Source organism: Dasypus novemcinctus, chromosome 27, assembly GCF_030445035.2.
Source record: "Dasypus novemcinctus isolate mDasNov1 chromosome 27, mDasNov1.1.hap2, whole genome shotgun sequence".
In the NCBI taxonomy this organism is placed as follows: Eukaryota; Metazoa; Chordata; class Mammalia; order Cingulata; family Dasypodidae; genus Dasypus; species Dasypus novemcinctus.
The window spans coordinates 20010961-20025416 of NC_080699.1; the positions used below are offsets into that span (position 1 = coordinate 20010961).

At 38.5% G+C, this 14456-nt stretch overlaps 1 protein-coding gene across 1 annotated transcript in view; it reads left to right on the top strand.

Moving 5' to 3' along the window:
- Positions 1-337: 337 nt before the first annotated feature.
- Positions 338-14456, top strand: part of HTR3B (5-hydroxytryptamine receptor 3B) — a 46453-nt gene continuing 32334 nt past the window's right edge. The window contains exons 1-2 of the mRNA XM_058289052.1: positions 338-1319; positions 2938-3098. Of these exons, the coding sequence (XP_058145035.1) occupies positions 2955-3098 (144 nt within the window). The 5' untranslated portion in view covers positions 338-1319; positions 2938-2954. The remainder of the gene's footprint in view (positions 1320-2937; positions 3099-14456) is intronic.

The following is a 14456-nucleotide window of genomic DNA, read 5'->3' on the forward strand; positions in this document are numbered from 1 at the left end:
TTGCCAAATATGTAGGTGGGCTTCTTCTGTGTGCCAGGAGGGAGTGAGTGATAGAGGAATAAAGAAAGGATCCTGTCTCCAAGATGCATGCTTGCTGCCAAAAGGGAATTATAGGTACAGTCTGCCTCCTTGGAGATGGGTGTTGATTTATTTATCTTTAAAATGAGATTTCTTTAGCTCTGAGCATTCAAAGAAAGTTCTGTCATAACACTAGCTAGATACAAGCTTAAGGAACAGATGCTTCAGAGTTAAAAATTCCAAGGATAATTCACCAAAATATCAAAACACCCAGGTTTCAACTAAAGATTACAAAACATGCAAAGAAACAGGAAGTGATGGCCCACGCAAAGGAGAGTATTAAAACACTAGAAACCATCAAGGAGGAGGATCAGACCTGTGACATTCCAGAAAAATGCTTTTTAAAAATGGTCTTAAAAATGCTCAAAGAGCCTAAGGAAAACATGGACAAATAACTAAAGGAAATGAGGAAAATGATAGGTACCACGAGAGAGGTGGAAATTATGAAAAGAAACTAAAAAAGAGCTGAAGACCCCAGTAAAAGAAATAAAAAATTCCCTAGAGGGGTTCAGCAGTACATTGAAGCTCGGCAGAAGAAGAATCAGTGAGCCTGAAGAGAAGACAACCGAAATCAGTCAGTCTGAGCAGCAGCAGGGTGAAGAAGGAAGCAGAGTGCAGCGAGCCCAAGGAACCTGTGGGAGATCAGCAGGCTTACCAATCACACGGCGAGGGACTCCCAGAAGGAGAAGAGAGCGAAAGGATCAGAGAACATATTTAGAGAAGCAATGGCTGGAGACGTCTGAGATTTAATGATGGGCGTGAAGATGCACATCTGGGATGCTCAGTAGGTTCTAGACAGGATGGACCCAGGTAGACCAGTGCCATGTTGTAGTTGGGCTGTCATGTGCCAAGATGGAGAATTCTGGAGGCCAGGGGAGAGGGGCAGCCTGTCACATACAGGGGTGCCTCAATAAGATTGTTTGCCAACTTCTCATCAGAAACCATGGAGGTGAGAGGACAGTGGGAAGGCATGAAAGTGCTGAGAGCAGAAAACTGCCAACTAAGAATTCTGTATCCAGCAAAACTCTTTTAAAAACGATCAAGGAATTAAGACATTTCCAGATGAACAGAGGCTGAGGAAACTCATCACCACTGAAACAGTCCTATAAGAAAAATGCTGGGGGGAGATTACAAACATAATCCAATATCTATTTTTGGAATTCATAACATATCAAGCTGCAGGGAATTCTGCAAGTTCGAAGAAAAGGACACTAGACAATTGACTGGAGCTGCATGAAGAGGTAGATTTCCAGAGAAATGATGACGTGGATAAATATAAGTACCAGTACTATTGTATTTTTGATTTGTGTAATAATTCCACGTTTTACTTCCTACAGACCTAAAAGGCAAATGCATGAAGTGTGGTGATAAATCAATGGATTTGGACTCATTATGTATAAATATGTAGTTTGTGACAAGAACTACATGGAGGTGGAGGGGATGGAGGGATATAGGAACATAGTTTGTGTATGCTATTGAAGTTAAGTTGGTATCAAAGCATATGAGATTGTTATAGATTTAGGATGTTAAATTTAAGCCCCATGGTAACCACAAAGAAAATATCAGAGACTATGCAAACTCATGGAGACAGAAAGTGGAGTACAGGTTACCAGGGTGGGGCCAGAGACAATGGGGAGTTAATACAAAATGAGTGTGCGTTTCGGTTTAGGGAGAAGGGAAAGGTGTGGTGATGGATGGTGGGGCCGGGACTGCAGCACTGTGAATGTGATTCATCCCATAGAACCGTGTGCTTGGGAGGGGTTGGGATGGGAAGACTTACGTTGATTATAAGTTTCCACAATTTTAAAAAAGGGAGAAACTAAAGTGATAATGACAATTAAGTGTAATACATGCTACTGGATAGGATCTAAGGATGGAGGAGAAAAGGCTCAAAAGGCTACTATTGAAACAGAAGAAAAAATTGGAATACAGAAAGGTAAGCTTTATATCAATATTGAACTTCCTAAAATAGAAAGATAAATGATAGAATGATACAGCATAGGTGGCAGAATGTTAAAATTGGTGGACCCAGGCATCTGTGTGTATGTGTGTGGGGCGGTATGTTGGACTTCTCTGTATGGGGTTTACATTATTTTTTTGCAATTCTCCTATAAGGCTGAAATTTAATAAAGAGTTTAAAAAAGACAATATGCCAGCCCCTGTGGAAATTACTATTTAGATTATTTAGGGATCGTGCATTGTTTTATTTAGCATCTCATACATAGAGAAAAACCTTCTGGTCACATGTATGAATTGTGAGAATGGAGTTTTGTGGGAATTTAATAATATTAGGAAGTCTTGTGGCTATCTTGGGATATTTGAAAATATGAAGTTAAAACATAGGAGAAGGGAATTTTGTAATTCAAGGATTTGGTAAGCTTTTTCTGCAAAGGGCCAGATTGTAAAAATTTTAGGCTTTGCAGGCCCGATGGTCTTGGAGGCATTTGTGCAACTCTGTCTTTATAGTGGGAAAGCAGAGAAAATAGGTAAACAAATGGGTATGGATGTAGTTCAGTAAATTTTTACTTAAAAACAAGTGAATGTAGATTGATAGTTGGATAGATAGAATGATACAGCAAATTCTTGGGTTTTACATTATTCTTAAAACCATTCTATACATTTGAAATTATTTTAAAACAAAGGTTAAGAAAAAAATGAGGTTTTTCTATTGGGCTCATAGGCCTACTTTGAATAAGTGTCTGCCAAAGGACCCCACTAGTTGGCTATAAACTTATTCCAATTGGGGTGAGCTGAAAACATATTCTACTGACAGCCACAAAATCCTGAACAGTCTAAAATTTCCTAAAGATGCTAAGTTCCTTTTACTTTCATCCTTATAGTGATAGTTTTCCTTTCCAGGAATCCTAGCCACAGATATGCCTCATCCCAGGAATTCTGCTCTCCATCATCTCACCAAGCAGCTATTACAGAAATATCACAAGGAAGTGAGGCCAGTTCACAACTGGGCTGCGGCCACCACTGTCTACCTGGATCTCTTTGTCCATGCTGTGTTGGACGTGGTAAGGATCATCTTACCCTTTCTTACACCTGTAACTCTTTAAAAACTATCTGCTGTTTATGCAGGGAACTCAGAGGGAAATTGCGCTAGCTTCATTTTAGCAGTAGGCACGAGGTAAAATATTAAGGCAAATTATGCTTTTTGGCTACCAGCTTACATTATAAGGAGCAGAGAGTCTAGAAATATGAGTTACCTGGAGTCAAGATGCTTTAAGAATTGTGGTCATAGAGCCCAATACCTATTTTATAAGTTTTGCTAAAACGAAAATGGCAATAGGTATTTTTTCTATAGCTGAAATTTGTTAGTGATGATAGTAGAATTAAGAAAACTTCTACCACTTATTGCCTGAAATTAAAAAGCAAGAAAAGAATACTTTGGTATGTTGAATTTATAAGGGGACTTCCATATTTAAAGTGCTTCCTAGAGATGTGGGGAGGATTTATTAAAGCATGTCTTTCCTACTATATCTGAGAAATGGGTTGTTGTGGGAATTAAATGAGAAAACGTATGTAAAGCATATTATCATATGTTAGTATCGTTATCCCTCCCTTCCCCTTTCTCTTTTGTCTAATTACTGAACTTGTATTGTTAAGGAAGTTCAATGATTCTTTTTTTAATTTACTTCTCAAAACTTGTCTTTTTTCCCTAACTGAAGTATAACATACATATATCAAAAGGCACAGTCTTAAGTGTACAGTTCAGTGGGTTTTGATAATTGCATATACCCTATAATCCATGACCCTATCAAGATTTCAAACATTTCCATCCCTCAGAAAGGTTTCTCATGCCCTTCCCAGTCAATCCCATCCTCCCCGCCCCAACCAAAACAACTACTATTCTGCTTTCTCTCACCATTGATTAGTTTTGTCAGTTCTAGAACTTCATACGAATGAAATTTTATTGGGCTCTATTGTTTCAGATTGTTTTACTCAGCATAATGTTTTTGAGGTTACTCGTGTTGTGTGTACCAGTAGTTTGTTTATTTTTATTGATGAGTAGTTTCAGTTATAGATATATTATAATTTGTTTATCCATTCTCCTGTTAGGCATTTGGGGTGCCCTGGCTTGGGGATATTATGAATAAAGTGTTTCTGAACATTCCTATGGAAGTCTTTTTGTGTGTGTATGTTTTCATTTCTTCTAAGTAAAACCTAGCAGTAGACTGACTGGGCCACAGGGTAGGTCTACACTTAACTTAATGAGAACTTGCCAGACTCATTTACAAAGTGGTTGTACATTTTCTACTCCCACCAGTAAGTGATGAGCATTCCTGTTGCTCCACGTCCTCACAACATGGGGCGTTATTCGTCTTTTTAATTTTAGCCATTTTGATGAAGGTGCAGTGGCATTTCACTGTGGTATTTATTTACATTTTTCTGCAGACTATGGTTTTGAGCTCTTTTTCAAGTGCTTATTGGCTACTAGTGTATCCTTCCTTGTCAAGTGACTATTGAAGTCTTTTCCCATTTCCTGTTGGGTTGTTTGACTTTTTACTATAGATTTATAGGAGTTGTTCATATATTCAGGACACAGTTTTGTCAGGTATGTATTGTCAATGTTTATTCCCAGAATAGGGGTGTTTAGTCCTAGTCCATGGTTTGTCTTTTCACTTTCTTAATGGGTCTTACGATGAACAGAAATTTAAAATGTGATAAAATTCACTTTCATCAACTCTTTGTTCATGGCTAGTGCTTTCTAGGTCCTGCCTAAGAAATCTTTGCTACTCCAAGGTCACGAAGCTACTCCCCTATGTTTTTTGTTAGAAGTTGTATAGATTTTTAGCTCTTATTTAGGTCTATGAAATATTAAAAATTAATTTTTAAGAAGATTTTCATGATGTTGTCTGGTATGGGTCAAGGTTTTTGTTTATTTCAAATTTTAATAGGAGTTGTTCTAGCACCATTTGTTGAAAACGCTTTCCTTCCTCCTTTGAATTGCTTTGGCACCTTGGTCAAAAATTAAATTGACTGTATTAGTGTGGGTCTATTTCTCTTGGTAACAGGTAATGTTAGTCCTTCAAATCTGTTCTTTTTAAAGATTGATGGGCTTTTTAGGTCCTTTGTATTTGTATATAAATTTTAGAATCAGTTTGTTAATTTTTTTAAAGCTTGTTTGGAATAGCATGGAAGAATTGACTTCTAATAATACTGAGTTTTCCAATTCTTAGGCACTGTATATTTCTCCTTTTATTTGGATCTTCAGGGCTATTTTATAGTTTTCAGAGTTGAAGTTTTATACATTTTGTTAAGTTTATCCCAAAGTATTTTTGATGCTATTATACATATTATTTTAGATTTTTAATTTTCAAATTATTTGTTGTTAGTATATAGAAATATGATTCATTTTTGTACATTGACTTTGTATCCTGTGGCCTTGCTAAATTCACTTATTAATTCTAGTTTTTTTTTGCAGATTAATATTTTCTACATATGAAGTCATATCACCTGCAAATAGTTTAACTTACTCCTTTCTAATCCATATGACTTTTTGTTCTTTATTATTGCCTTATTGCATTGCCTAAGACCTCTGTTACAATGTTGAATAGAAGTGGTAAGAGCAGACGTCTGTGCTTTTTCCCATTCTTGGGGAAAAGTAATTCACCATTAAGTATGATGATAGATTAGCTTTTTCAGAGATATTCTTTATCAGGTTTAGGAAGCTCCCTTTTATTTCTTGTGTGCTAAGGATATATATATTTATTTAATCACAAATGTGTATTGAATTATAAGTGCTTTTTCTGCACTTGATATAATTAGATATATTTGGATGATCATATGATTTTTATTCAGTTGATATGATAAATTGTACTGATTGGTTTCCAAATATTAAGCCCTCACTGCATTCCTGGGATAAACTCTACTTAATATTGATAATATTACCCTTTTCAAAAGTTTCTGGAGTTCATTTTCTAATGAATAGAGATTGCATATATGTTAACGAAGGGTATAGGGCTATAGCTTTCATGTAATGTCTTTGGTTTTGGTATCAGAGTTATGTAGGCCTTATAAACTTGTTGGAAGTGTTACCTCTTCAGTTTTCCTGAAGGAGTTGGGTAATGGGGATGTTTTTTTCTTCCTTTTTGTTTATAGAATTCATCAATAAAACCATTTGGACCTGGACTTTTCCTTGTGGGAAGGTATTCGATTTTGTTAATACATATAGGGATGTTCAGATTTTCTATTTCTTCTTGTGTCAGTACGGTAATTTGTGCTTTTGAAGAATTTATCCATTTCATCTGAATTGTTACATTTATTGTTGAAGTTTTTATAATATTCCCTTTCTATTATTTTACTGTTATCTTTAGTGATATTGTCTCTTTCATTCCTAATATCAATAATTACATTTTCTCTTATTTTCTCTAGACCAATCTTGCCAAAAGTTATCGATTTTATTTATTTTTTCAAAGTACTCAATTTTGACCTTGTAATTTTTTCTATTGTTTTTTATTTTACTGACATCTCCTCTTATCTATATTTCCTTTCTTGTACTTAGGTTGAGTTTATTTTGCTTTTTGCTGTTTGGTTTCTTAAAATGGAATCTTGTATTATTGATTTTAAACCTTTTTTCTTTTCCATTATAAGTATTTAAGCCTGTAAATCTCCCTCCAAGCACTGATTTAGCTGTATCCTATAATATTTACTTTTAAAATTTATTTTTTATATCTGTGTTACATGCTACTAAGTTAATACAAGATAACAACTACAATAGCAATTAATCTACTTTAGTCAGCATTTACACTCCACCCTTATTTTTGTTCATTCCTCAATCTTGTGGTATTTGAGACAATGTCCACTCTGACTACTTAAGGCTGAGAAAGGACTTAAGATATTATGGGGCAGAGGAATGGAATTGTTTTGCTTGCAGTTGAAGATACTCCTTCCTGTTGGGCTGAGCCTGGTCCATCATTACCATTTTGTTAATTGTCCCGGGCAGGCCGAAAAAACTGGAGAGTAGGAGTTGGCTGCATATCTGCTGGGTTTCAGGGCTCCACTCACATATGGACAATCCAAAAGCTTTAAGTCTCTGAGATAGAAACTTAAAAAGTAAATTGAAAATTGAAGTTTCAAGTAATAGATGTAGAAGAATCATGAGTAAAGGATTATAACCCAAGTATAACTATGTTATATTACAGAAATAGCTTTTCATATATTCCCAGATAGAGTGCTCCAAGGGGATGTTGATATTGTGTGGCCAAGTGGCTTACCTATGATGTCTGGACATCCCTAGGGCCCTCAGGAGCACTTTTGTTTGTGGCTTTGTTGTCTGTAGCATTTTGTAGTGTCTGGCTGAGACCTGCCTAAGCATAATTTCTGAAATGACCTCCTGACTTACTTTTAAATCTCTTTGCCATAAAAACTCCATTTTATTTAATATTCCCCCCACTTTGATCAAGATCTTTCTTCAAATGCTTAGCTGATTAGTGAATGGTAATAATCCCTTGGTGCCAGGGAGGCTCATCCCTGGCTTCATGCCCCACATTGAGGGAAGGTAGTGAGTTTATTTGCAGAATTTGGTTTAGAGAGAGGCCACATTTGAGTAAAAGAGAGGTTGTTCAGGAGGCAACTCTTAGGCACTAATTATAGTTAGGCCTAGTTTCATTATTATAGGAATAAGGTTCTTAAGTGATCATTAAGATCAAGGTCTTGGCTTATTAGCCTATTTTCCTTTATTAGTCAAGGCTTATCTATTCCGTAGCTTTTGGACATGCTATTTGAGAATGTAGCAGGAGTTCCCCAGGAGGGAAGTTTAATATTTTGTTAGCTACTATATAGGCCTTTATCTACCCAGAAAACATATCTATGTCAACAAGGCTACATTTATATCCCTTTGAAGTATGTAGCTATATAACATTCAAGCTATTTAAAAGCCTCTCTCTGTCTAGACACTTGACCATGTAAACTGTATAACTTACAGGAAAATATGGTTGTTTCTGTGACATATAACATTTTCTAACACTAAAATATGCAATATTCCCAATTCCCAATCCCCCCCATTGTTGACACTTAACATTGATATGGTACCTCTGCTATAGCTGATGTAAGAATGTTACAATGTTACTGTTAACTATGGTCCATAACTTGCTTCAGATGTTTTTTTTCCCCTATACACCACCTTATTATTAACACCCTGTCCTAGTGACATACTTTGGTTTTAGATTCTGAAAGAAAACTATTTAAGCTTATAAATCTTCCTCTAAGCACTGATTTAGCTGCATCCTACAAACTTTTTTTTTTTAATATTTATTTATTATTATTTTTTTAAATTACATTAAAAAAAATATATGAGGTCCCATTCAACCCCACCGCCCCCGCCCCCCACTCCCCCCACAGCAACACTCTCTCCCATCATCGTGATACATCCATTGCACCTGGTAAGTTCATCTCTGAGCATCACTGCACCCCATAGTCAATGGTCCACATCATAGCCCAGACTCTCTCACGTTCCATCCAGTGGGCCCTGGGGGGATCTACAGTGTCCCGTAATTGTCCGTGAAGCACTATCCAGGACAACTCCACGTCCCGAAAATGCCTCCACATCTCATCTCTTCCTCCCGTTCCCCACACCCAGCAGCCCCCATGGCTACCGTTCCCACACCCATTCCACATTTTCTCTGTGGACATTGGATTGGTTGTGTCCATTGCACACCTATGTCAAGTGAGGGCTTAGATTGCACATGGGTACTGGATGCACTCTTCCCGCTTCTAGTTGTAGACACTCTAGGCTCCATGTTGTGGTGGTTGACCTTCTTCAACTCCATGTTAGCTGAGTGGAGTAAGTCCAATAAGTCAAAGTGTAGGAGCTGAAGTCTGTTGAGGCTCTGGGCCTGGGTGTCGTATTATCAGTCCAGAGATTCAAATCCCCTACATATATCTTAAACCCAGCACCAACTACAATTCCAATAAAGTAGCATGCAAGTCTTGTGAAAAGAGATCCCCTCTGAGTCCATTTCCATCACGCAGAAACACCAGCTCCAAAGAAGGGCCATCTGTCATGGCAGTGAACCCCTTCTGCCATGACCATAGAACCCGTGGGTCTCTTTATCCCTCAAAAGAACCAATACCTGGGGTTGTATCTACCTTATCTGTCTCTTAGACTCTGTTCAGTTGTACATAGGGGTATTCCTTCTGACAACCTCCAGACTCTTTTTTAGAGACTCACAGCCTTATAATCTCATTTCTCCTTTCCATTTCCCCCTTACATTAGGTCAAACCGCTTCCCGAAGTCATGTTATTATATGTAGACAGGTATATTCTGCTGTTCCGCATTGAATCTTTAATTCAAGGTCATTTTCTAGTTGCTTCTTCAGCTGGTATGTGGTAGTGATCCCTCGGTGCCAGGGAGGCTCATCCCCGGGTGTCGTGTCCCACGCTGGGGGGAATGCATCACATCTAGACGCTGAGTTTGGCTGTGAGAGTGGCCACATTTGAGTAACATGAAGGCTGTCAGGAGGAAACCCCCAGGCACAATGCTACTCTAGGCCTTGTTCTTATTGCAGGTGCATAGGCTCAAAAGTGTAGCCATTAGTATCAAGAGCCCACTGTTGGGCCCTCCTTCCTTCCTGGTTCTTGCCGTTGCACCTGGAGGATTGCCGCTGCTCTCCCAGGGCCCACAACAGTGACCCCCCGGCCAGGAGCCCAGTACCCCCCCAGCTGTTGTTTTTAATTGTTTCCACTATGAGTATATATAGACATTACCATATACCCTGGGCATATGCCCTGTATAACTCCCTGTCAACCATATATATCCTGTCAATAACATCCCATATCAGTATTCCTCCGCTGCCATTGTTGAACCACTCTGTGATCCAAAACTTCCCGTAAAGTGAATCCCAACATAATGTCAGCTTCAGAAGAGTCTTAGATCACCAAAATTCATATATACAACATCCTACAAACTTTTGATGAATTTTTTATTGCGGCATAATTTACATAGAATGAAACCCCACTTTTTCAGCCAATCCTTTCCACCACCCCTAGTCCCTGGCAATCACTGATCGGATTTTCCTCTCCATAGTTTTGCCTTTTCCAGATTGTCTGATATATGGAATCATAAAATATTCTACCTTTTGTATTTGGATTATTTTGCTTACCATAATGCTTTTTGAGATTCACCCACATTGTTGTATGTGTCAGTATTACTATCCCATTGTACAGAGTACTACAATTTATCTATTTACCAGTGTTGGAGATATGGATTGTCTCCAGTTTGGGGCAATTATGAACAAAGTTGCTACAATCCTTGCATAACTGGTTTTGGTGGGACATATATTTTCATTTCTCTTGGATAAACAATTAGGTGTGGGATTGCTGGGTTGTGTGATAAATCTGTTTAACTGCCAAACTGTCTTGCAAAGTGGCTGAAACATTTTGTATTCTTGCCTATAATATATGAGAGTTCCAGTTTCTGCACATCATTGCCAACACTTGGTATTATCAACCTTCTAAATTTTAATCATTTTAGTAGTGATATTTGTAGTAGTGTTTCACTGTGGTTTTTAACTTTCATTTCCATAAAAGGACTAATAGTGTTGAACATCTTTTTGTGCCAAACATTTATCTTCTTTGGTAAAGTGCCTATTCAAATCCTTTGCCTGGATTTTAAATCAGATTGTTTATTATCTATATTATTGAGTTGCAAGAATTTAAATAAATATATTGTGTGTCTATTTCTAGACTCTAGTCTGTCCACTTAATCTATCTGTTTCTTTTCTTTTTTCTTTCTTATTTTTTTAACATTACATTAAAAAAATATGAGGTCCCCATATACCCCCCACCTCCGTCCCCCCACTCCTCCTCCCATAACAACAACCTCCTCCATCATCATGAGACATTCATTGCACTTGGTGAATACATCTCTGAGCACGGCTGCACCTCATGGTCAATGGTCCACACCATAGCCCACACTCTCCCACAGTCCACCCAGTGGGCCATGGGAGGACATACAATGTCTGGTAACTGTCTCTGCAGCACCACCCAGGACAACTCCAAGTTCCAAAAATGCCCCCACATACATCTCTTCCTCCCACTCCCTATCCCCAGCAGCCACCATGGCCACTTTCTCCACACCAATGCCACATTTTCTTCTATTAGTAATCACAATAGTTCATGAATAGAATATCAGTAAGTCCACTCTAATCCATACTCTTCCTCCATTCTGTGGACCCTGGGATGGTTATGTCTGCTCCACCTCTGCATTGAGAGGGTGCTTAGATTCCACTTGGATGATAGATGCAATTCTCCTGTTTGCAGTTGTAGGCACCTTTGGCTCCCTGGTGTGTTGGTTGACCTTCTTCACCTCCCTGTTAGCTGGCTGGGGTAAGTCCAATAAACCAGAGGGTAGAAGTTGCAAGTCTGTTCAGGCTCAGGGCCTGGCTATCACATGGTCAGTTCAGAGATTCAGGTCCCCTGGGTATACACTAAACCCCAGCGCCAACTACAGATCTGGTAAAAGTAACAAGAGAGGCTTGTGGACAAAGATCACATGTGAGTCCAGCTCCATCACACAGAAACACAAACTCCAAAGTAGGGCCAACTGAGATGGCACTGAACTCCATCTGCCATGACCATAGAACCTGTGGGTCTCTGTAGCCCTCAGAAGAACCAATACCTGGGGTTGTATCTACTTTATCTGTCTCTGGGACTCTGCTGAGGTGTGCATAAGGGCGACCCCTCTGATAACCTCCCAGCTCTTTTTGGAGACTCATAGCCATATAAACTCATTTGTCCTTTCCATTTCCCCCTTCTATTCAGAACAAAAAAGCATTTTTAACTCCTGGTATTATATGTAGACTGAGATATTCTGCTGATCCGAGTTGACCCTTTTATTCAAGGTCATTTTCTAGTTACATCATCAGCTGGTACTTGGTAGTAATCCCTTGGCGCCAGGGAGGCTCATCCCCGGGAATCATGTCCCACGGTGGGGGGAAGGCAATGCATTTACATGCTGAGTTTGGCTTTGAGACTGGCCATATTTGAGCAACACGGAGGATCTCAGGAGGTAACTCTTAGGCACCCTGCAGCTCTAGGCCTTCTTCTTATTTCTGGTGCACAGGCTCACAAGCATAGTCATCAGTATCAAGGGCTCATTGTTGGACCTTCTTTCTTTTTTGGTCTTTGCCGCTGCACTTGGGGGATTGTTGCTGTTCCTTTAGGGACTGTGATAGTGCTTCCCTGACTAGGAACTCAGCACTCCCTCAGTCATTGTTTTTAATTGTAACCACTATGAAAATATCCAAACATTTAAGTACCCTGGCTATATGCCCTGGAGAACCTGCCAACCATGTGTCACCTGTCAATAACATCCCACACCAATATTCCTCCCCTGCCATTGTTGAACCTCTCTGTGATCCAAAACTTCTTAAAAAATGAAGCCCAATATATTGCCAGGTTCCATTAATAGTAAAATGAAATATAGTGATGAGTTTAAAGGTTAGATATAGAATACATATTAATTTAGAAAAATTAAGGTAAAAATAAATTGTAGGTATCAAGAAATTTAAAAATGCAAAAGCTTTGTTTTTGATGTTTTGCCTTCCATCACTGCAATAAGTATTGCCCTGTATACAAATTTGCAAGGCAACTTCTTCCATCTTTTCCTCAGTGTCTACGTCCTTTCTTTTTCTTTTTTTTTCTAATTATTAAGCTTGTCTTCACAAAAGTTTTAGATCACAGTAATTCATATATATAATATACAGTACTCCCACATATCCAACATAAAACCCTTTTCCCTTCCACAGCAATAATCTTTTTACATATTCATACTATATTTACTGAAACTGATGTACAGATATTGAGACAATAGCTCTCAAACAAGGTAACATCTGGGTTTACATTGTGGTTTATATTTTAGACTACACAATTTTCTTAATTTTTAGTTATCTTATGTTTTACATTATGATTTACATTTTAACCTATCAGTCCCTATACATTTTTGGTGTAATTTAACATGTCTTATATCCATCCTTGCGTAATCTTGTGGAACACTTCCATTGCCTACACAGTTACATTGATTCCATCTATTCAATACCTCTTTCCCCCTCCCCTCAGGGCCCACAGTGACAGTCAATCTTCATTGCTTAAAGGGCCATGTTCAGAGATACTTGCAACAGTGTTGAGGGCTTGACATGCTTGACTGCCCTAATGCATTGGAGCCACCATTTCTCTCGAGAGATACAATTCCCTCTATTTGAGAACATCAGTCCTCCCCAGGATGTGGGTATACCTTCACTCTCATTATATGGGTCTCTATCCAATGATATAACCCACTATGACAAAATGAGCACTCACACACTCCCTAGAAGCCTGTCCTGTGTCAGATTATCCCCTTTAAGCATCTTAAACAGGTAACCTTCCTTATTATATTTTTGAAAAAGTTTTCTCAGCCTTATACTCTCAACCAAATATCTGACAATCTCCTATGTTCATATGTTCTCCCACCCTCCCCCCAATTTCTTGGGCAATATTACCCATCCTCCCATCCCTAGCCCCCCTCAAGCCTGCAGAGCCCCACCTAAAGGTAACCCTATGCCCCCATTTTATCCCTTCCTTGTACAAATACTTACCTCCAGCTTATCATAGATTTCACCCATGTAGGTGTCAGTTTACATCCTTCCTCTACCCCCCAAATTTCCTTTAAGCCTATCATCCAGTCTCTAGCTCTCTGAGGCAGCTTGGTTTACTTATTTCATATCATTGAGGTCATGTAGTATTTGTCCTTCAGCGCCTGGGTTGCTTCACTCACCATAAGGTTCTCAAGATTCATCCATATTACCACGTGTGTTTGTAGTGTATTCTTTTTTAAAGCTGAGTAGTATTCCATTGTATGTATATACCACATTTTATTTGTCCATTCATTTGTTGATGGGGATTTGGGTTGATTCCAACTTTTGGCAATAGTGAACAATGCTACTATGAACATTGGTGTGCATATATCAGTTTGTGCCCTTGTTTTCAGTTCTACTGGGTATAATTTATAGCTAGTTTTTTGAGAAACCACCAAACTGTCCTCCAGAATGGCTGGATCCTTCTGCATTCCCACCAGCAGTGGATGAGTGTTCCCATTCCTCCATATCCTCTCCAGCATTTGTTGTCTTCTGTTTTTTTCATAGCTGCCAATCTTATAGTAGTAAGAGGGTATCTCATTGTAGTTTTGATTTACAGTTCCCTAATAGCTAGAGATTTTGAGCATTTTTTCATGTGCTTTTTAGCCATTTGTATTTCTTCTTTGGAGAAGTGTCTGTTTAAATCTTTTCCCCATTTTTTAAATGGGTTGTCTTTTTATTTTCGAGATATAGGAGTTCTTTGTATATGCAGGTTATAAGTCTCCTATCAGATATATGGTTACCAAATATTTTCTCCCA